Source organism: Rhipicephalus microplus, chromosome 8 (genome assembly GCF_043290135.1).
Source record: "Rhipicephalus microplus isolate Deutch F79 chromosome 8, USDA_Rmic, whole genome shotgun sequence".
In the NCBI taxonomy this organism is placed as follows: Eukaryota; Metazoa; Arthropoda; class Arachnida; order Ixodida; family Ixodidae; genus Rhipicephalus; species Rhipicephalus microplus.
Genome location: NC_134707.1, coordinates 97,657,869 through 97,682,448, shown reverse-complemented (window position 1 = coordinate 97,682,448; position 24,580 = coordinate 97,657,869). Strand labels below are relative to the sequence as shown.

The 24,580-nt window shown below is 45.2% G+C and overlaps 1 protein-coding gene and 1 long non-coding RNA gene across 4 annotated transcripts in view; one reads left to right on the top strand and one right to left on the bottom strand.

Moving 5' to 3' along the window:
- LOC119185873 (uncharacterized) overlaps positions 1-24,580 on the bottom strand; it is a 67,537-nt gene that overhangs the window by 5,548 nt on the left and 37,409 nt on the right. For all 3 annotated transcript variants that reach the window (XM_075870690.1, XM_075870692.1, XM_075870691.1), the window contains exon 4: positions 16,237-16,325. In XM_075870690.1, coding sequence (XP_075726805.1) covers positions 16,237-16,325 — 89 coding nt within the window. The remainder of the gene's footprint in view (positions 1-16,236; positions 16,326-24,580) is intronic.
- Positions 21,881-23,922, top strand: LOC142768678 (uncharacterized). Its single transcript, XR_012885389.1, has 3 exons — positions 21,881-21,941; positions 23,258-23,343; positions 23,707-23,922. It is a non-coding gene; the product is annotated as an uncharacterized LOC142768678 (long non-coding RNA).

Below are 24,580 nucleotides of genomic sequence, written 5' to 3'. Positions count from 1 at the left end.
TTTAATTGCAGTCTGAACAACTTTCACAGTGCAATGCACTAATGAATAACATGTACAATTTTACTGAACATGACATGATAAATATCAAGGAAGCTACTGATATATGATTGCGTAAGGTATACATTATTATAATTGAGGCTGTGTCATTCCTTTTAGTAGAACATTGACTCTCTCGATGATTGGCTACAACTACCTTCAAGAACGTTATCCTCATTTTGAGATATCGCTTCATAAACAAAAGTCTGCATGAATCGCCCATAGGGACATGCTTGTCAATATATTGTTGAATATTTAGCAATTGTCCTGTCAGGATTTCACACTCGTTGGTATGGCTTCATTACGAAAGAGAGGCGAAAAGTTGTGTCGAACTGTATGTGACGCTGAAATCTAATCTCAAAGACCAGTATAGACCAATGAAATGCTGAGCCCTTTTGCATGAGAGACCTATATAAAGCTGTGCAGTATATTTATGACCCAGAATGAGATATACAATGGAGGTTCAGCTTCAATGTCTTATTAGACAGTATATTTCTGTTCACAGCGTATAGGTATCCATCAGAATAGAGGTTCACCGACATGTATGGTAGAAGTGACCAGGGACGAGTTTGAGAAGAGAGAGGAAGGGGTAATAAAATGATGCAACACGCAGCGCGAAATGGCTGGCTTAAATTTCTCCTTATCAAAAAATGCTCGATCTAAAGTGACATGACACTACAATCTCAATAGCATGTAAACAACTGCTCAGGTCTGCAGCCACATTGAACATTTTCGAAGCCCCGTTTGCTTTTGATTATGCAAGCATAGGCAAAGTACGCTCACCTACATGTGCCGTAGAGAACTACATCGAAATGCTTTGGTACGATTCGTACTTAGTTGACGATATTTTTGAATGCGGAGCATTTATTAGTCGCTCGGTGTCACGCTTTGGCGACGGCGCCGTACACATCCCCTCTGCGCATGCACCTTCCATCTCGTGCCTCGAGCCTCGTCTCGTCTCTCTTTAACGTGGGCGATGTGTATATAGACCCTTTCACTGTTTACAAACACGCGCCTTGATGACATTCGGTTTCGTTCACTGGTGTGCTTATTTAGCGTCGGTGGGCTACAACAGCTTTAGGAAATAGCCCGCTGATGTATTGCACTTTTCTTCCTCTATTTGGCAAAATATATTCGAATGAATGTTCTTTTGAACTACTACAAAACTATAAGAAGTTCCCCTGAACTTTACGCCCGTTCCTTTTATTGCAAAAAATAGAGAAAGATTTTCCTTACTTTTGAAAAAAAAACTTGAGAACGTGCCATCAGTTTTGAAATTAAGAGGTAGTAAATGAGTTGCCCGGAAGTTTTCTGGGGTACTAGGCTTGTGATCTTAAAACCGCCTTCAAGCAGCGGAGCAAGCGTTCGGAATTCTGTCAAGGGCATCTTTGCTGACCTCTATCCCGTACACCTCTCTTTCTCGAATGTGGGTGGTTTGTATATAAGCGGCGGAGGGCACCTTCAGAATTCAATCAAGGGCGTCTCCTCTCCATTCAGTACAACGACAGCACCAAGAAATAATGACACAATTTATTTTTCATTCCATTCCTCAGACATAGGTTGCCGACGTCGGGCTTTGTTCATGGTATAGTATTTCAATTACCAATGTCCGTTCTCACCCTTCGTGTTAGAACTACCATTTGTATGCGGCGCAAAGCTATGGGTTACCCCCCGTGGTATACGAGTATGTGCCCGACGTATACGTCTAGAAGAGAGGGCTTTCACCTATTCTCCGATAAAATTTTGGCACTATTGTTTGGGAACAATTGCTTAGCAAGCCAAGTGCACTTTTAATGCTTTTAAGTACCTTTCTGAGAACGTAACTAACCACCTACCAAAGGCCGTGCTCGTGGTCGTCTCTTTTATTTTACGGATTTTAAGATTTCCATGCAAGGGCATAGATCAGTGGTGAACATAATGAACAGGTCATGGCTTGAAAATTAGGAGGTACTTGTCGCATTAAGTAACGAAACGCGTATTTTTTTTTTATTGAGCGTGTGAACATATCTCTATACCATAGCTCATAGGACGAGGGTTGGGAGCCACAGATACTTGTTATCTCTTTATGTGAAACAAACATCTACGATTGTGTACTTCAGATATTGTGTTTTATCACTTTATGGGGCTTGAGTGCAGAAAATGTAGAGCACGCATTGCCAGTGTTTTGATTGATGATTGACTTGTGCGGTTTAACGTCCCACAACCACCATATAATTATGAGAGACGCTGCAGTGGAGGGCTTCGGAAATTTTGACCACCTGGGGTTCTTTAACGCGCATCCAAATCTGAGTATATGAGCCTTCAACATTTACGCCTGCGTCGGAAATGCAGCCGCCAAAGCCGGGGTTTGATCCCAGAACCTGCTGGTCAGCAGCCGAGTACTTTAGCTACAAGACCGCCATGGTGGGGCAGTTTTAGCAGTGTTTTTGGTGAGACTATAATTACGCGAAGAAAGATTGCAAATCAGGATTAGAGCTGGAATCAAAACTAGGCATTCAGCATTGCAGACAAGTATTGATTCACAGAGCTATATTTGTACTTCAAACTGCTTGCGAGAAACATTATAGTGTATTGTCATATGGCGGTCACGTGAACAGTACTTACAGTGTTCACTATCAGCAAATTACCAACGTAATAACGTGACACTTAACTCCAATCTCAAGCCAAACTAGGACAAATTGCCGTTTAACGCACAGCATTACCGTAAAAAACAGCTTCTAGTGATAGACTACCAATATGAATAGAACTTTCCTTCATGATGAGCCAAACATATTCGTTTAGTGATCTCACCATCCCATGCTGATTCAGGCCTGTACAATAGTAACGAAGCTATCATTAGATAGATAGATAGAAAGATAGATAGATAGATCGAAAGATAGATAGATTGATAGATAGATAAATATATGGATAGATAGATAGATAGATAGATAGATAGATAGATAGATAGATAGATAGAAGCACCTAAATTGTCCCTTGATTGCAAAGAAACAGTTCGCACATAATAACGTGACAAGCTTATCCCGCATCTTAAGGAATGCTTTCCAGAGATTGCTCGTCATTTGGGGAAATGCGACATACTCCACTGGTGGGACCCTCGAATACACTGCGGCCTGGTTCCTCCACTCTCCCACAAGCTGCAGAAAAGGCAAATTCAGCACCATGCGAAAATTATGAACTTTCAGGCCATGAGGGAAAATTGCACTGACCGTTCAACCACGCCTGCCTGCGATGCTAGATCTATCAAACAAAAAGCACAAGTCAAGTGCCCGAGTAAACAGCCGTTTGCCACAACAGTACATCAAACTCTTGTGCAAGCCTGAGAGCATAAGATGTGGAGAGGCACGGCCTAAAATAGGTGGGCACAGACGGACATTGTGCTCGGGTATGTCACTGGCCTTCGGTGAGGACAGGCGGGGTCAGTGATGCCGGCTAGCATGACCTGTGGCCTCCTGGTATCGAGTCACTACCCGGATGAAAATCTGCACGCCGGGAAAGGTTGTCGCGTGGTTTGCGCTAAACAAAAAATGGGCATACCCAAGTACCCTGAAAATCGATGTTATGGGAAGCATGCGGAGGAAAAGTAAGTGTCTTGTTTTTTACTGTGAATAATACCTAACGAAATTACTCCATAGAGATGTACTCCTACCTGAAAAATAGGTCACAGAGCTTGAGAAATGACCGTAATTCAATAAATCTGCATCGCCGCGCCATCTTTAGTCGTGAGTGCGCACGTGCGTTCTTTCATTTGTACATTATTATTTTTTACTCACTGGCAGCGGGTTCTAAACGCGTTCGTGACGTGCTAGATTCGATCCGTTATGCGCTCGATCCGACAAGGGCACGGTGGTGGTGAAATGCGCGTGGCTCGCTTGGCGGATAACGCAGGGCAGTGATTAACGCGCTGTGTTAAAAGCTGCTATCGCAGAAATTCTGATGTCGGCATCTACGTAAGCGTTGTTAGTAGAGCGCGAAAAATCAACGTTTTGCGCTAGTCGTAACGCAAGATAGATGTAAATAAATAAAACGAATATTATGAGTCCTCGCTGTGATCAAACCAATGCGTCGTGCGTGGCAAGAATGTGTTCGGTGTTACGTGCACAGGCGCTCTTTTCCTCAAGGCACGTGTCAAGAAGAGACGTAATGATGTGTGTGGCACTGGTTCACCACTGAGAAAAGAGACGCTACCTTTTTAATCAAGGCATAACGAGCCACATAGTCTTCACCACTACCGTGCCCCCGCCGAATTGGCGCGTCACAGATCGAAAATGGAAAGCGACGTCTGGGGCACAACGCTAGATGTAAACACTTGGTGCGCTGCAAGGAAGTAAAAAGATATGACTGTGAAAATGAAAGGTTGCGTATGCGCACCCACCAAGTCAAATGACGTTGCGATGTAGTTTTATTAGACTGTGGTTATCGCTCACGTTCCCCTACCAATTTTGCAGATGTATATACAAACGTAGTACGCACATTCATATACGCGTATGAGTTTTATAACCAGTAGCATATAGTTGCGTGAAAACGACAACAGCAACATGAAGCTAGCAACTCTTGAAGCACAAGCGTTATATGTACCACTTGTGCTCGAGATGACGTTAGCTGTTGACATTGCTACGTAAATCTACTTCATTGGCTGGCGCCTAAATAAAGTAGACGCTAACCGCACGTGACAACTGTATCATCGGAGTACATATGTGTTATTGTTCACTGGGTAGTCAGTAGTGCAACCACAATTGCCGCTTTATGAATGCTGGGTTCATTTTCCAAAGCAGTTTCAAAACCTGCCGGGGATCTCTGCTAGAATACCAGACTGCCACGCATTATTTTAGGCTTCCATTATTGCAGAAAACGGGCACTTATTTTTTGCATTAGTCAAGTCAGCGCTGCCACTGGCGGCTTTTTTTAATGGCTTAATGCCATTACCTAACGGCTTTTTGAAAATGTTTCCTGTCACTACTGGTAGCCTCTCGGATTCCTCTGGGCTACTACTGCTGTTTTGTGTATCATGCTGGTTGTCTGGGCTACCGCGCGGATCCCTGTAGAAGTCCTTCACTTCAAGAACTTGCCTATTGATATTAGTTGTAACATTGAATTCTGTTTTCATAAATGCATATATATATATATATATATATATATATATATATATATATATATATATATATATATATATATATTATGAGAGCGCGTCCGGTACGGTAGTTACCAGGTTATTTTTTTGCAATCCAGATGTACGAGCCAAAGACCCAGCCCGCGTGACATACGATGATGTTCACTACAATAGTTTGGTCATGCAGATGAACATGAGTAAATAGTCAGCGCTCACACTATTTTTCCCCTTCGCGAAAGAGGGCAGCAAGTTAGAAAGGACGCCGAATATATTGTTTCAGTCGAGGGACGTGGGCGATCTCGATTCGGCGGTGACAGCGATCGGGAGCCGCGTTGACAGGAGCAACGCGATAGCTGACTTTAGATTTTCTTTCCTGGACAGTGTATGGACCGAGATATCAATGAAGGAATTTTTCGCAGAGCCCAGGTGCACGAACAGGTGTCCACAAAAGGACTTCGTCACCTGGGTGGAACAGGACAACTCGACGCGTTGCATCAATGTCAATTTATCTCGTGTCCTGGATAGTAGCAGTGTTGGCACGGGTGATTTCATGGCAGTGGGCGACGCGAGTGGCGAACTCTTCCGGGAGAGATTAAGATGGAACGGAAGATGTGGACAAATAAGTGGTGTCCAGAACCAAATTCGGTACGTGGCTATACATGAGAAAAAAACGGGCTGAAGTTTGTCGTACGCTGTATGGCAGTATTATATGTGAACGTGACGAAAGGAAATATGATGTCCCAGTTTTTGTCATCTGGTTGAACGTCCATAGAGATCATGTCGGACAAAGTTCGGTGAAAACACTCAGTCAGACCATTAGTTTCTGGGTGATACGCTGATGTGGTCTTTTGAATGGTGTTAAAGACCTGGGGGATTGCAGCAAGAACATGTGAAAGAAATGTCTTGCCATGGCCACTAAGAAGCACACGCGATGCGCCATGTAGTAAAATAATGGTGCGAAGGAAAAAATCGGCGACTTGAGAGGTAGCCCCAGACGGAAGAGCTCCGTCTCCGCGTAGCGAGTAAGGTGGTCCACGGCAGTAACAATCCAACGGTGACCGGCTGGCGTAAGCGAAAGAGATCCGTATAAGTCTATGCCGACAAATTCAAAGGGAGTGGACGGACACGGCAATGGTTGCGATGGCCCCGTGGGAAAAGACGTGGCACGTTGTCGGTGCTGGATGACGCGCAGGAAGCGACGTACTTGGCGACAGAAGTGGAGAGGCCAGGCCGAAAGCACCGAGTCTTGAGGTGGTCGAAATTCTTGTGGAACCCAAAGTGGCCAGCTGTCGCATCGTCATGAAACGCTTGTAAAACTTCCAGGCGAAGTGAGCGGGGAATGACGGGAACCCATTAGTTACTGAGAGGATGGTAAATTTGCCGACATAATGTTCCATCCAGAAGCTTTAAACGGGCAAGTTATTGTCTTAGGAGGCTGTTCGGAGCACGCAATAAGCCAGTGAGCCGATCGATGATTGTGCTGCAGTAGGTATTGGCATGTAAAGCGAGACGAGATCAGTGGATGAAAGAAGGTCCGCCGAGGCAACGAACTGTTTCTAACCAGCAGCTGTCTGCTTGGCCACTATGGTGGGCGGTGACGAACAGGTGGAAGGTGACACTTCGGCACTTTGCGAGAGCGGGCAATGTGACGAAGCGTCGGCATCTTGGTGCTGTCAACCCGTCCTATATGTGGCGCTGTAGTTATACTCTTGCAATCGTAGTACCCAACTGCCAAGGCGTCCCGACAAATTTTTGAGAGACTATAACCAACACAGAGCATGATGTTCAGTCACTATTGAGAATTCCAGCCGTGTAAATAATGGCGAAACCTTTGTACGGACCACACGATGGCGAGACATTCTTGCTCATTGATGCTGTAGTTTCGCTCAGCAGATGACAGAGTACGGCTCGCCTAGCCCGCGACTTGTTCTTCGGAAGCGTGGTTCCGCTGAAGAAGGACAGTACCGATGCCAAGTCCACTTGCGTTAGTGAGTAGCACCGTAGGCGCTGTAGGGTCGAAATGGCGAAGCACTGGCCCTGATGTGAAGCATCGCTTAAGGGTGTCAAAAGTGGCTTCGCAGTCATCCGACCATACAAAGGGTGTGTTCGTAGTCAGAAGTTTGTGCAGAGGAGCCACAATAGTAGCGAAATCACGTAAGAAGCGGCGGAAATACGACGCCAAGCCAAGGAAGCTGCGGAGGTCTTTGGGTGTGGTTGGTGAAGGAAAGTGCAGTACCGCGGCAACTGGCAACTTTGTCGGGATCAGGCTCAATGCCATGTTTACTGACGACGTGACCTAATACCTTGATGCTGTGACTGACAAACCGACACTTCGTAGTGTTGAACCGGAGACTGGCCTTAGCAAAACACGTGAGGACTTTGTCTAGCCGTCCCAGGTGCGGTGGGAAGCTGGACAAAAAGATGACATTGTTGTCCAGGTAGCAAAGGCAGTTCTTCCATTTTAATCCCCGCTGTACCGTGTCTATCATTCGTTTGAACGTGGCTGGGGCGTTGCATAGGCCACAAGGCATCACATTGAATTCAAAGAGCCCGTCTGGCGTAGCAAACGCAGTCTTCTCTTTATCAGACTCGTGCATCGGAATCTGGCGATAACCAGAGCGCAAGTCGAAACTTGAAAAGTACTCGGCACCTTGTAAAGCGTCACAAGCGTCGTCAATGTTAGGCATTGGGTAGACGTCCTTACGAGTAATTTTGTAGAGTGATCTGTAATCAATGCAAAAGCGTACCGAGCCATCTTTTTAAGAGCGAAGCTCCGTAAGGCGTCGGCTGTGCGTCCCCTGTAGGTAGCCACCTCTCGTTCAGTTCTAAGTATTACGCTAGCCACCGCCCGATCTAAAGGGTACAGCCATATCCATCCGTCCATCCGTCCGTCCATCCATCCATCCATCCATCCATCCATCCATCCATCCATCCATCCATCCATCCATCCGTCCGTCCGTCCGTCCGTCCGTCCATCCGTCCGTCCATCCGTCCGTCCGTCCGTCCGTCCGTCCATCTGTCCATTCGTCCAACCGTCCGTCCGTCCATCCATCCGTCCATCCGTCCGTCCGTCCGTCCGTCTGTCCGTTCGTCCGTCCGTCCATTCATCCATCCATCCATCCATCCGTCCATCCATCCATCCGTCGATCCGTCCATCCGTCCATCCATCCGTTCGTCCGTCCGTCCGTCCAAAAGATACAAGACGTTATAAACTAGACGGCGGTACGTGCAGTTGATTATGAAAGATGCGAGGTGTTATAAAATAGGAATGATGCCCCATATGGCGCGTGTCATCGTTCGATATAGTGCGGCGACGTACGCTAGGGGTAGCGTTGCAATAAAGTCGAGTGGGCAAAATGTACGGAGGATTCATGGTTTACCAGGTTTACTTCCGGAGCTTCGCCCACTCATCATCATTCACTTCGTGGATATGGCGGCATTTTTTTTCTTGACTAGTACGACAGGAGAAGACCATGCGCTTGTCGAAGGCCTGATGACGTTGCGTGTGAGCATGTCGTTTACTTGCTCTTCTATGAGCATGTGTTCAGAAGCCGACACGCGGTAAAGGTGGTGGCGAATGACATGGGATCCGTCGGTGTCAATACGATTAGCAGCCACTGTTGTTTGACCCAGACCTTCGGAACAAACTTCAAAGCAAGTATTGTTCTTCAATAATAACGCTAGCAAGGCATCAGTTTGCGTTGGGTTGAGATATTTACAAAGAGTAGCCTTGAAAGCGGAAGATGAATCTTCCGCTAGCATACACTTTGAGAATGACGAAGCAAATGAACCAGTGATGACACAATCCGGTGCTTCTTCATTAATGCAGGCAACAGTGGTCTCCTCTGGCAGAAGTAGTGGTTATGGCGTCTTGTTGCATGTTGTGATGCTTGCACAACCACGTGAGAACCACACTAAACAAGATACGATAGTGATCCCTCGAAAAATGCAGCGCTGCCAACGAATAACCACAGCGTCACCATCTAGAATGTCTCGTGACTTGATCGTAACGACACGTTCTTGTCCAGGAGGCAGAAGGAAATCCGCAGCTGTGACAAGGATCGGTGACGAAAGATCGGCAGCAGAAGAAAACTCAGTGTCCGTTATACAAATGAGGGGCCGACCACACGAAAATACAGTAGATGCAGCTGAGAAAAAGTCCCAGCTTAAGATTATCTGACGAGCGCGCAAAGACAGCACAGCCGATTGTATGTGATGACGGATTCCATCGATGAGAAAACGAGAGTACACAATCCGGTCGGGCAAATCGGACTGTCATTAGCGCCACATAACATGGGACCGGCATAAGGAGTTTGCACTTTACGCAGGCAAAAACACAATTCATGATCAATTATCGAAATGGCGGCTCCAGTGTCTATAAGGGCGTCAACAAAAACGCCTTCCGCACAAACAGGCAGTAAATAAGCTGGACGAGACGGAGGAGTTGTAACGTTTCGGCAACAAGCGGTTTCCCCTCGGAAAACTGCACTTTCTAGTTTTTCGAGTCCAGAGAAATCGGCGCGGGACGCAGGGGTGATGACGTACGCCGAAACGGTGATGAAGAACGGCGGCAAGATGAACGAGAAGGATGAGGCCCAGCTTGAGACCGTGGTGGGGAGGGCGACCGACGGGAGGTAGACGCATACGGAGCGGGATCATGTTCATCGGGTCTACGGGCAAAGTGTCTCTCGCAGGCTGGATGACCACGTCAATTACTCGGCTGACGACAGCGGCAAAAACAGGATCTATGACCCCTTGTGCCACAGTTGAAGCAGATGAGGCACGGATGGCGCCATGTAGAATAGTGGGGTGGCCTTGGCATTTGCGTTGCTATCGCAGCCAAATGGTCGCATCCGACTTCCGCAGGCACGATTGGAACTGGTGCAGGGGCCCATGTTGCAAATTCTGCGTATGAAAGCGCTGGAAAGCGCACAGGAGACGGGGCATGAGCAGCGCTTGTCATTGGTGCCAGTTCGTCCTTGATTATCTCACGCAGGTTGAACGGAGGTGTGCAGACAGACTCAATGATTGGGTTGCCTAAAATGAGGCCGTGGAGTCACTCTCTGACAATTGTGCGGATAAGGGCTCGCAATTCATGATGTCCGGTAAAGCGAGCGCCGCAGGATGCGCGTGGAAGGTGCATGGAATGAAGCGCGTCCAGGCGTTGGCATGTGGGGATGACGTCGCAGACGGTAGTAGGATTCTGGGTAACGAATGCATTGAATGCCACGGTGTTGATACTTTTTATTAGGTGTCGGATGTGATCGGCCTCCGTCATGTCATTTTGTGCTCGGCGACAGAAAGCAAGAACACCTTCAATGTAGGACGTATATCATTCGTCGTCCTCTAGATGCGGGTTGCGAGCTTCTGTTTCACTACCGCAGAGCGTCCTGCAGACGTGCCAAATACCTGACGGAGATGCCCCGTGAAGGCCACCCAATCTGAGAAGTCGCTCTCGGGGTTGTAATACCAGGACTTAGCGACGTCATTGAGGTAAAAAGGAACGTAGTGCAGTTTTGTGCGCCTCGTCCCAATAATTGCAAACGCTGGTTTGATCAAGTGGTGTGAAGATTGGTCAATGAAATTAAATAGCGATAAATCGGTTGTCATGCATATAACAAATAAGAAACACCGTTTTAAATATACGTATTGTCTCAACAACTGTCCATTGACTGAGGTTAACGAATATAAATATTTGGGTGCCACAATTACAAGCCACCTAACATGGTCAAGCCACATTGATAAAACATGCTAATCTGCTTCTAGAAAGCTCAGTTGTTTTAGACACAAATTAAAAACACCGCTTTCAGAAATCAAAATGTTGGCCTACAATGCTTTTACGAGACCAAAGTTAGATTATGTTAGTGTTGTTTGGGACCCACATATAAAGAATGATGTTAAGAAGCTTGAGATGGTGCAGCAAAAGGCGGTTCCCTTTATCTTTATTGCCTACCACAGAAATGACTCGCCAACAACAATCATGGCCGTTAATAATATCTCTACTTTACAATACCGAAGAGCTGTTGCCCGGCTGAAATTTCTACACTCACTTTATTTCCGTAAATTTAACAATTGTCCAGAAAGTTATATAAGAAATTGAATCTCAAGACAAACTCGACATACTCACAGCTACACACTCGAACCTTACTTCGCACGTACTAATCTTTCATGAACTCGTTCTTTCCTCAGACGATCATTGATTGGAACGCGTTATCTTTTGAAGCATTCTTTGATAATGGAAATCCTGACTTTGTAAACTATGTATCTTTCCGTTTTTATCCACACAACTCAAGATCTCGGACTGTCTCACGTTGTATTTGATTTTCGTTCTCCGGTTGCGATTTGCAATTCCTTGCTGTCATTTGACTTTGTTCAAATGTTATCCTGTGTTCTACTGCCTTAACATGTTTTATTGCTTGAACTTTCTGTTTATTTAGGTTACATTGTGAATCACTTTTTATTATGCCCCCTGTTTGTTCTTTTGGCCGCAGTATTCTGTAAATAAAATAAATAAATAAATAACTGTCCAGCCATTCTTCGGCATCTTCGCCACGAAGGCCGGAAAATACCGGAGGCTCTCGGTGAGAGGTACTCACAGTTTATTGAAGCCTAAGTGGCTGAGAAGGAGCGGTTGCAGCAGCGGACGCGTTGGGTTCTGCCATCGCTGTTGCTTGAGCGCACAACCGTCGACCAGATTGAAGCTCCAGGGGTGACGGGTAGAGCAGGAGGATGTGCAAACCAAAGCACGCTCCACCACTTATGAGACCACGTCCGGTATGGTATTTTCTAGCTAGATGCACGAGCCAAAGAGGCTCAGGCCCCGTGACATACGATGAAGATCACTGCAATGGCTTGTAGTGCTGGTGGTTGCTGCTTGCTATCAAAGAGCAAGCAGCAACCACCAGCAGCCAACAGCAGGCGTCTACAGGCAAGCTCGTCACGGGAGGCACAACGGGATGGAGCTCCAACCCAAACCAGGTACGACCTCCGGGTACCTTGCGGCTCCATTCGCCGCGTCTGTGCAAAGTGACATACTGGCTGTGCGAGTGGGCAAACACCGTCCGTTTCAGATGAACTAGGCCATAGAATGGGTCCGAATTTTCTTAAACTTAGAAAAGTTATTGACGAAAGAATATGGCATGAACTTCACGTGCAAAACCTCGAAAAATATGTACTGGCGGGTACGGCTCCGAAGGGGCTGCGCTTGTCGATAACACCATCGATGCATAACTTTGTCGAAGGGGAAATGAAACGGTTGAACGAAATTCTCGATCACGCCACACAGGAGCTAACTAAGGTCACCATCGAACACTGTAGAAAGACTCTAAACGCACTGACAGACGAAAAGCGGTATATAAGAAATAACTTTTATCTTTCAGGGTGGGAAGCTAAAGAACTCGACGTATTTGAGCACGAAAAAACGGAGGAAATTGAAAAACTTAAGGGGAAGAAATTTCCGCGGGACAATGTGTCACAAGCTATACCCACTGCTGCTTACAGAAAAAATACCAAACCATCTCACGTTCAAAAAAATTTGCCACCACACCCCAAAGAGCCAAACACTATTAACCTTTCCGATAAAGAACTTAGCAAAGAAGAACTGAGTATACTATCACGCGGACTTACATTCTGCTCTGGCAACGGAAGGTACTATGAATTCACGCTCCTAAAAGACCTAGGCAACTTCGCACGAAATTTACGATTGGAGGAATATTTCTTTGATAAACCCGAAAAGGATAACGTACTTTTTCGTGGGGTAATCGGACGGCAATGGACCCCAGACGCCAACAGAGATCGACATCTGGATCTCTATAGAGACGCGGTTCAAAAAGATGTTATACATGCGTACAAGGTGCACAAACCAAGCATGAATAACATATCAAAAACAGAAAAAGAGGTTCTACTCTCGTTGAGCAACTGCGAAGATCTCGTCATTAAACCAGCAGATAAAGGAGGTGCGATTGTTGTTCTGAATAGATCGCACAACATTGAGGAAGGCAAACGACAACTAAATAACAAACAATTCTACAAACGCCTCGACTTTACCCTACCACGGAGCACAAAAAGATCACTGTAATAACCCTAGAGGATTTATACGTGAAGGCGCCATTGATTCAAAGCTTAAAAAGTCACTCATTACGGTACATTCGGCGCCTGGTCATTTTTACATACTGCCGGAGATTCATAAAGAGAATAACCCTGGCAGACCCATTATATCAGGCACGGGAACGTTAACGGAACCCATTTCCAGTTATATTGATTCTTTAATCAAAGACATACCACCCACACATGAGCCCTTTTTGCGTGACACAAACCATTTCCTTCCGGAAATAGCAGACGTGAAAATTCCAGACGGTGCATTTCTCGTAACATTGGATGTTAGCTCACTCTACACAAATATCCCACATGACGATGGTGTAAGGACGCATGTTGAATCGTATGGCACACACAACCCTGTCGCTTATCCAAGCAAAAAAGTAATTGAAATCTTCACAAGACTAGCACTCGAATTGAACAGCTTTGAATTTACCAACCAGTACTACCTTCAAATCAGCGGCACGGCAATGGGTACAAGAATGGCCCCAAACTACGCTAACATATTCATGCACCACATAGAGTCCAATTTTCTTCCATCTTGTGATATCAAACCATTATTGTATAAACGGTACCTAGATGATATATTCATAATTTGGACACATTCGGAAAATGAGCTCCTCAAATTCATACAGGCATTCAACCAGGTACACCCCTGCATTTATTTTACACACTCCTACTCTAACACTGAAATAAACTTTCTTGATATACTCATTCGAGTTGACCATGGTGCGTTGGTAACTAGCGTATCCAGAAAACCTACGGACAGGCAACAATACCTGCACTTCAAAAGCTGCCACCCGCAACATTGCAAGACCAGCATTCCCTATTCCCAAGCACACACATTCCGACGAATCTGCTCCCGCACCGAGGACTTTCACAAAAACAGCACACATATGCGCGAAGTACTGTTTAATCAAGAATACCCGCCAGCTATCATTGATGACGCCATCAAAAAAGCTGAAAATGTGGACCGCCAGATTCTTCTCAACCACAGGAAAAATGCCGACCAACACCGCAACAAAAACTTGCTATTAACTTTGACGAGCAACCCACCGAACATAAAGAACCTACAAAGAAAACACTTTAACATATTGGAACAGAGCGTGCGACTATCCAAACACTTCTCCTCCTTGTGTTGTATACAGACGGCTGAAAAATATAAAGGATCATTTATTAAATTCAAAGATAGGTGTGAAATCTCAAACTGGTTGTCACCCTTGCGGACAAAGCAGATGCAAGGTATGCAAACACATGCAGACAACGACAGTGGCGAAAAGCACCCACTCCGATTTCAAGCACAGGACAAGAGGTGCACTAGACTGTGACTCAGACAACGTCGTATACCTCTTGGAATGTGGGGTATGTAACAAGCAATACGTGGGCTAGACAGACGCTCTGTTTAGAATTAGTTTCAAGCCCAATCGGGCACATGTACGATCTCTGCCAGGCCTTCCACTTTCAAAAGACTGCACATTAAAAGACCGCAGCTTTAAAGACATCAGGGTTACACTACTAGAAAACAACTTTTGAACAATCAGAGAGTGGGAACAACGGGAATCTTATTTTATCTACAAATTTAACACGATAAAATACGGAATAAATGAACACCCAGGCACTCTGTCAGCGTTACGACCGCTAAAAGCCGCAAACACTTCTCTCTAATTAGTCCAGTTTCATTACGACCATAATATTACCCGCTAACAAAGCTTTTAGCCTATGCATCTGACAACATAGAAATGATTTGTCTCATTAAGCACAGCCGGTACGCACAGATAAGTTGTCCCGGATGTCGTACGGTCCCCCCCTTTTTCTTTTCTTTTCTTCTTTAAGTTTTAACGCACATTCTGTTCCTTCACTGACAAGAAGCTGACAGCTAGGTGGTTTCGTGAACTTTTTCATACATGCGCGCATGTCTTCCCAGTGAGCCGCAACTGTGTGGTGACTGTTCCGGATGTCGTACAGTCCCCCCCCCCCCTGTTCTTTTTTTCTTCTTTAATTTTTAACGCACATTCTGTTCCTTCACAGGCAAGGAGCCATTGAATATAACAAATATCAATGGCGGCGCCTCAATCACCGGCTTTTTCATTCCTCCCAACGCCAACAGCACACACCCGAAGCGCTTAAGCTCTCCCCAATAACTTGTCTTAAACTTCAGAGAGAAAGGAGCCGCCAGCGGACTACACGGAAAGGTGAAATACAAGGACGGTGGCCCACTGCCCACTTGGCGAAGAGTGGGTGCGGGGGAGGTATTGTTGACAATGATGACAATGCTCATCTACCTCTGCCCTACTCTGTTGAGATGCTGCCCCTTTCTAAGTACGCCGTGTCGTTCTTGCTTCTTCTCCTAGATTTTCTATATTTTATTTATTGTTTCTCCTCCGTTTCGCTGTTTCTTGTTCTTTTCTCTCTCTCTTTTCTTTTTTTCTTTTTTACTTCTCTTTTGACCCCTTCCCTTCTGTCTCGACAGGCTATAAGAAGTCACGGAACATGTGAAAATATTATTATGCCTTGAAAAAAACGGGGTTCCCGTCGAAACGTCGGCATAATAAACAGTTATGTGAAAGCGCATCTACTTTCATATATATAACCTTACGGCAACCGAAGTTATTCTTCTGCATACATATATATATATATATATATATATATATATATATATATATATATATATATATATATATATATATATATATATATATATATGAGAGAGAGAGAGAGAGGTGAAAACAGAACACGATCAGTAGAGAGTTAAGACATAAATATATAGAGTAACAAACAACGGTCAGATTGCCTGCAGTTGCCCAAGAAATGCTTGGCATTCAGTTTTACCGCTCACTAGCATTATCGCAGAGCTCCCGATGTTGCGTGGTTCCGTTTGGTTCGACGAGTCTGTAGGTATGTACGTATGCCTACAAGGGGCACACATCTCTTAGTTAGTAGAGAAATAACGTTTGAGGAGTAATAAAAGTTAAACCAGAAAAATCTGCACCATTACTTGCCTTCGTCGACAGATGTGAACTTCCTTGCACGCCTCGTACTATTCGAAATTTCATCAAAGAGTGGTGTGTACGACGCATTCATACTATGCCTATTGTAAGAAAAAAGGTTGAACATAAATTGATGCAGTAGAACGTCGTTTTTACGAAACGTCTAAGGAATGACTAACAGCAAGAAACTGGATTATTATAGGTGAATGTAGCAGCTCACCCTCTAGCTTCTGGACTCGCTTAAAAAACGCTGCTTCAATATGGGTGTCACGTATAAATAGCGGGAAAACGACGGCACGTACCGCCAAGCACTGGGAGACGAGTGAGAGCGCGGGAACACGTGGCTCACTCATAGTGTTCGGCCCAGGCGCTGTTCAATCGTAGGCTTAAGGACCGAGCGGGACATCCTGCCGGGCGAAGACTCCCTGCATGTACGGCTTGCCATGGAGTCAGTTGAGGTTCAGGGTGTCCGAGGGTGCGAGAATCCTGGGGCCAGGATTGGAGCCACTGGTTGAAGGATGGATCGCGTAGTGGTGCCTAGGCGAGCCGGGTGACGCGTTAGACTTGTACGTGGGCCACTGGCCCGTGATCTTCTGCACGCGATCTGTGCCTGGCGTAGCCTTGGTCGAGGTGAGGAACATTGTTGGTTGAGCTGTCACACCGCAGCCGTATTGAGCAGCATTCCAACTACGCACAGGTGGTACTGTGTTTGAGTGAACTCCCACGTGGAAACGCCCCGCCTTGGTGGGGATCGAGACATTTGAGGCCGCGCTGGTACAGGCCTCCCCTAGGCGCCCTTACCACTGTCTAGAAATCCTTGTGCCAGTCGTTAGATGATTTGTGCAGGGCGAGTTCGTGGTTACCACCCCCCCCCCGCCCATGCGCTGCGATCACACCGAAATGTTGCATGTTTGAAAAAAAAAAGACTCAAGTTCACATGGCGCGAGTGACGTTTTCGTTACCCTGTGCCATCTCTCTTTGCTTAGCTACGAGTGCTTTCGCCGGGACTAGAGAAACAAAAATGCAAATACAGCGTGGGGCAAATGTTTGCAAATCTACTTATGCAGGACGTAGTCTAGAAATTTTCGTAGAGGTAGATTTCTGAGGCACTAGACTCTTGGCTACATGAAAAATTGTTGCAGGGCCCCTTTACAATGTATCTCTTGTGCGTGGTTACTTTTTTGTAAAGGAAAAGTGTAGCGGATGTATTTCCTGCCGCGCAGTTTGGTTCAATATGGTATGTCACCAAGAAACTATCAATGTTCTCCTGAAATAAAAGGTGCAAGTCTGATGATTTCATTTCAACAGTTGCTTTGTCAAAACACATGTCATGGTCTTCACATTTCATTCTACCATGTTATTCCAAGCTGCATGGCTGAGGAGAGCGTGAATTTTTTTCTCGCCGTTCATTCCCAAGCACGTTAACAGAGAGGCAAAACGTATAACTGTCTGTTGCGCTTGTGCTCAATCGTTAATCAGCCAAGATTGACTTGTGCACCCGCTGAGTGCTGTAGCCACTATGCTCCGTGGTGGGTCTATTGGTCGTGTTTTAACGAGCGGATGCAGTCAGCTGATCTGATAACACATTTTATTCAATCTCGCGGTGTCATTTTAGCCAGCACGCAACAACGCTCTGGTGAACTGTTTAAAGTGTAGAAACTCGCCATGGTAGTCAAATGGTCAAGGGACTCAGTTACTGGTCCGCAGGTTGCGGGATCGAATCCCGGCCACGACGGCTGCATTTTTGACGGAGTCGGAAGTGCTTGAGGCCCATGTGCTTACATTTAGGTGGACGCTAAAAAAACCCTAGAGACAAGAAATTTTCGGAGCCCTCCACTACATTGTTACCGATAATCAAATGGTGGTTTTGAAATGTTAAACCCCTATAATTGTTATTAAACCCCAGCAATTATTATTGCTATCGCAATTTCATTGGCACTATCCACTGGATTTTTCCACTGGCGCAGACGTCAACATCGGTGTCCCCGTTGGTCACCGTATGTGTATTCGTATCGATATGCATGTACACGCAAGAACGAGAAATACTCGCGGAAAATACTCCGGCACGCGGATTTATACGAGGGACTTCTGAACTGTGACTGCGAGGCATTCACCACTGAGCCAGGGAGGAGCTTTTTTTTCTTTATTGTCTTCTTGACTGCAGGTCAAGTTAGTCTGACAATCACACATTACAGGTATTTTGGTTGTGTTATTGCATCATACGAAAATACCGCATCTTCAACGTAGTCGGTAGTTTTATACAAATCTCGCACTTTTTTAACAGCTTCCCCGAAACACTCATGAACAGATATAACTCTTACATCACGGTGTCTGTACAATAGCATACTACAACAAACATATTGAAGACTAAATAAAAAAAATACTGTACAAATGTTGCACAAAACTTTGACAAGGCAAAAGAAAACGTATTTGATGTGGAGTAAGAGGTTTTTTTAATTTTTCTGTTTAATGTCCAGAGAGAAAATGGCAAAGCTATTATCAATAAATACGTGTTATACTTTTTACACAGGCGACAGCTGCTACCCTGTGGTACATACATCCCTTTCTCGTAAATCCACGCTTTCACTGACAACATTCCCGTATGAATCTTGAGAAAAAAAGTTGTAACGTTGGGTGGTGTCCGCAAGTTCTTCACTTGTTTTAGAACGTCTTCTCTCAATAATTTCTCATACACTGAACGGTAAAAGGGCCACAGGAAGAAGATTCTGTATTGAGCCTTTCATAAGGCGTTTTCTTTTCCCTTTCGTTAGGCGATTCATCAAAGACCTTGCCCTTAAAAAAAAACTACATGAGAACACAACTTCGCGCGAAAACGGTGAAAAGGTGCGTGTCCTCCTGTAACTCAGGATAGAAAAATGTCAGGATTGTTGTTTAATAACACTGTTTGTAAAACAAAGAACTTGAAAAAGCGTCTCAAAGACAGCTATCTTTGCTTAACACGCCGAAGCAAGTTCGTTCTAGAAGTCTCCTCCCATGTAGAGCTCCTGGTGAACGTGGCAAATATCCTGTGAATCTTATGGATGCTTTTACACGTACAACTAAGTGTTTGTAAAAGGTGCATAACTTTAGCAAGCAAAAGCATGTTACATACAGCTGACCAGGATAAAATTGATAAGCTAAGGCCGCCCCATCTTTGAGTTGCCTCACGCTGTTCCCCCACCTTTTCTAGCCAAAACACTTCACTATCTTAAGCCCCAAGAAAGTCGCATGAAGAGGCCTCGCTGCGCCCAGGAAATGAAGCGAAAGGGTACATCACCAACTGGCATCGAAGACATGAATGCCGCTGAACAGCGGACAGAACTACTGGCAAGTGGTATTTCTACCAAAAATCAAATCAGTATCAAAACTGTGCCAGATGCTTCAGAAGAATAGCAAAGCAGCTCAAAACTTGCGAACGAACCAGTGACTGGGAATGCCGCTGTCTCCTGGGATAATGACTTGACCAGTGACTACACGTGGGTGATCACAGCTGAGTGTCTTATTTTGAAAAAAAAAATGTTCAAGTTGCATGACAAACGTACAAGCTAATTTCACGTGGTGTTCAATTATTCACTGATGTTCTTAAAGCTTTTATAATAAATTTCTGTAACATAGCCTACACAGTAAAAAATTTTACACCCAAAAGGGTGTAAAAAGGGTGCTTTTACGAGAAATCACCCTTTGTAACACCCTTTAACACCAATAAATGGTCGATTGAAAAAAAGGCACCCATTTGTTTGGGTTCTTGCCTCGATAGCACCCTAAAATAGGCTCTAAGGGTGCTTTTGTGCCTGAGAAGGGTGTAGGTGACGATTCATCAGATGGAATATGCAGCATAGGAAGAACACATAATTATAATATTTGGTATTTCACGTCTCAAAAACGTCGATATGATTATGAGGGTTGTCGTAGTGGAAAGCTCTAGAGATTTTGACCATTTGGTGTTCTTTAATGGGCGCTGATATCGCGCAGTGCAGAGGCTTCTACTTTTTCGCCTCCATCTGAATTCGACTGCCACGGCCGGCATCGAACCCGCGACCTTCGGATTGGCGGCCGAGCAGCGTAGCTACTGCAAGAGTATGTGGACCTTGCGTTAAATGACGGCAAAATCGACTTAGAATGTGTGAAGGTGCTCTCCGAATACAGCAGAATGCCAGCAGAAGCAAATCGCGTTTCATCTATAATGGCAATTAACTGCAATCCACGTTACGAAAGCTCACCTTAGCGTTGGTTATAAGCTACATGTTTGCTGTGGATTATATACAGGAACATAATGTTCGCCTGAGTATGGGTGTGTGTGCGTGAGCCTGCGCATGTGTTCGCGTGTAAGCGCGATTGTGTGTACACCCGTGCATGTGTGCGTGCCGCGTGTATGTGCGAGTCCGTGCTTGTGTTAAGCGTGCCTGTGCACATGTGTATGCCCATGCATGCGTGCGTTTACGGTCGCGTGTGTGTGTTGCCGTATGTGTGTATACGTGTATGTGTGTGCGCCTGTGAATAAGTATGCGTGTGCATCAGCCCGTGCGCCCTCAAATTTCGTGTGTGTGTGCGGGGGGGGGCACTGCTTCTTAGTGTTTAAGGTCCCACACCTGTTCAGACTGGGAGTCTATATGGGAGGTGGCTTAAGAAATGGCGGTGGTCAAAGCACTGTACACTAACTATTCAGTACATGGAAAACAGCTGCACATTTTCGTACCTCATCATTGCTTACGAACTTGCTGTGGTAACTGATTAGCTCCATTGAGGCGCTTCTACGCTCGAAAACGTGGGTTATGACCAATTCACACGGAAAGCTGTCACTGCACTTATGCACAACCATCGTTTATATTAACAACGTTTAACAAGAACGTGCCCTGCCTTTGCTACAGGTGCTTAGCTAGCTCATTGGGCAACCATATGGAATTATGTGCTGATCTTGTGGTCAGCAAAAAGTTTGTTATAACAACCTCGCCACGTTTCGTGGTGCAAGACAAGCCTTCTAAACATCCGCTACTGTGGATTAATTTGTTCCAGCTTCGACTACGCATTCAGTGTTTGCGGCACCATACGCGGAATCGCCTGACACAGACAATGCAAAAAGAAATTTCTCTGTAAAAAGGTGTAGCGATGCTCTCCCGCTAATGCCACCGAAAACAAAATAATTATTGTTTCTGGCCATTCCATGGTGCGCTTTGTTTTGCGCAAGTTTTGCTTCACTATTTTTCGCCCACTGCAATCGTATTCCGTCAAAATACTCAAAGAACCCGAGACTGGTAAATAACCTGCGTCGCTGGGCGACTGGCTGGAAGGAGAGTGGCGGTTTACAAGGAGTCATTCCGCGTTGAACGGCCGTCCGCCGTATGCGCCATAGCGTTTGCCTTTCGGCGCCGTCTTGGCGGGTTTGCCGCTCCTCCCCCCCCCCGCTCAACCCGGCCAGCGTTGCTCCCACAACGGCGGCGTAGATAAGCAAAGAGTTGCGTCACCGGACACCTACGTCGACAGCTGCGGCGCCGCCACGCCGCCGCCAGTGCCTCCTCCTTCTCTCTCTCAGTGTTGCCCTCTCTGTCTCATCATTCTTTCAAATGTGTTGCGTTGGTCGGGGGTCTTGGTCGCTGTGTGTGTTCTAGCGAACAGGCGCATATTCAATGGTGGTCACGCATGACACCGTGTTCGAAGTGACGCTCGGATTAAGGAATATTCATGGAGTTGCGGACACGGACAACGTGGGCCTGTTAACGGTGAGTGTACTGTTTTCGTAAATGGTAATCATACAGCGCTAGCTGGGCGCCTGCAGCAGCTCTGCCGAAGTAGGCTGCCAGCCATTTACAACAGCATGCGTTTGCGGGCCTGTTGCAGATGCCCGATTAAACGTGGGACTTAACAAGTTCACACTGCTATGCGCGATGTTGTGTATGTGCCTGCATCACTCATACAGTGAGTGATGTGATCACTTAACAAGGGCGGGATTACTTGCTGATCGCACATTGTCTCTACACTGCACAAAGTGATTGATATTGTTTTAAGATGTGCTTTGGGCTACATCGTAATAACATTTCTATTAATACTCATATGTGCAACGTGCTTCTGTAGGTGTAAGCGCAAAAAAAGAAAGAAAAAGCAAAAATTATGTACAAAGGCGCACTGTGCGAAATGGCTTTTTTTTGCTTAAAGAGGGTATAGTTGGAGGTGCTGATATGCCGCGATGCTCCCAGCACGTGTGCCTCGGTCTTTTAAGCTATTTAGGACAAGTGCCACCAGCAACAGGGAAAGATCTAGCAGACTTCCAAAGGCGCGTTGTTGTGGCCATCGCCGTGCGTTGTTTTCCCTCGTTTCTGTTTGCTGTTTTCGTGCTTCGCTTTCATCTGCGATAATGTTCGGCGTTATAACAGAATCGAGAAAGTATACGTGACTGTTGGAGCTATGTGCGGTTTCTCTAGCATAAGTCATGGCTGCTGCAACGTAGTCGGTGTCCGCGCGCGTTGGTGTCGTTCGAGCGCTCTTACTTGCGTGATTGTGTTTAACTGAGTATTTAGGCACGGGTTACGTTTGTAAATCTCGTAGTCAATAATCGCTAATAGCGTGCCCCTGATTGCCATCAGAGGATGGGCTTGGTTGTCGAAATGTGCCAGACGCTTTTTCTGAAAGCAAGCTTTGAATTTTTTTTTTAAAGAAGTACTTTCATACGTGCAAGGCAGTGCCTATTGCAGGCCCGCAACTCTTTAAAAACTGGACGAGCTATCACATCATTTATCAAATTACAATGAATTAAGATTATTGAATTATAGATGACGAATTTCTGTGCTAGATTAGGTGCACAAAACACATCTTCGCAGCCCTACGTCTAGAAAGCAGGCAAATAGGCAGCACAGCGTCAAATTTGGATTAGATTCCATTGACGGAGCGTCTTGTGAGAGTAGAAAGAACGAGAAAATTGTTCATTTTTGATGCCCTTATAGAGGCAGTCAGAATTGCACTGATTGGTGACTTGTAAAAATTCCTCAGATTGTTAGAGGCGTGATTTAAGTAAGTAAATCTTTCACTTTTTTTTTTGCAGACCTCTTCGCTAGTGCCACGCCCAAGATCATTTGTTCTCATGTAAAAGAGAAAGCAGAGATGTCTTCACTGTTTGTACATGAAGAGGTAAGTTTCTTGTGCGTTTTGAGTAATGCTACATGTTCTAAACGTTGTACTTTAAGAATTGTTTTTCACACTGGCTCACTACCCTAGAAGGAATTTGATTCTTAAGTGAGTTCAGGCTTTCGTAAGTGCCATTTTTGAGCTGTAGTCTTACACTTCACTTCATTTCGGGAATTTGCTGTATGCTGAAAAACTCTTATCTTTATCATACAAAATTATTGGAATGTATGGGTTGTATGCTTCGAGTTCAGTGTAATGTCAATTACACGCCATTTCGAAGGATACACACTACACATTCTTTATATATGGTGCTGCCAGAACAGCACGAAACTTTTTTATGAGAAGTCATATTTGCTCTTATTACAGGATGAGAGGGTGCCGCTGACGTCCTGCGTAGTCTACCCTGGACCCAGCCTAGAGCAAGCCTACTTCCTGAACCTCCACATGGATAACCGAAAAATCTTCCGTGTCAGTAATGACGAAGAAGGAAGGAGTGACAGCACTGATGAGTTGATTTTTTTTTATTTTCAACATTGTCTACGGCCGCAAGGCCTTTAACAACCACCGTGATTAAGCGGCTTTTTCTCGGCGTGAGTTTGGAGTTTATCAAAGAAGTTGTTCAGGCAGTACGACGCTGAAAATTTTAGTGTCACAATGCCTGAACAACTTTTTCTAGTGTGTTCATGGTAGATGAACAAATATTGTTATTTGTGTAAGTTATTTTGCTTAAATATAGCTGGACCATTCCATGCCAAACGTCCTAGCCACTTTGGCGACCATCTGAATTGTATTTGAAAAAAAAATGTGCTGACTTACTGCGTTGAAAACAGTGAACTGCTAGAATACTTCAGCGAGAAAAAACGTTTTGTTCATGTGGCTGGCTTATAACTTCCTGGCATAATGCCGTCTGTGTGCTGTTTGTGGAAAATTTTGTTTTAAAACTACCGCTTATTTTTTCTAAAGCAGATTCGGTCTACCTGTTAAGTAAATGTGCTTCTGTAAGGTATTTGAAGCTCAATAATAATTGTGCAATTTTTTTGCCACATTCGCTTCCAAGAATAAAGCCAAATAGTGTTATGTTTGCATTTTTCATTGCAATATTGCACTTTGTATGAATATCTGAGCAGTGAATACTTACTCCACAGAAGGTGGAGTAAGTATTCACTTTATACCTCTCAAGCTTTATACCTCAAGCTTTATACCATCTTTATACCTCTCAAGCTGCTGAAATATACGAGAA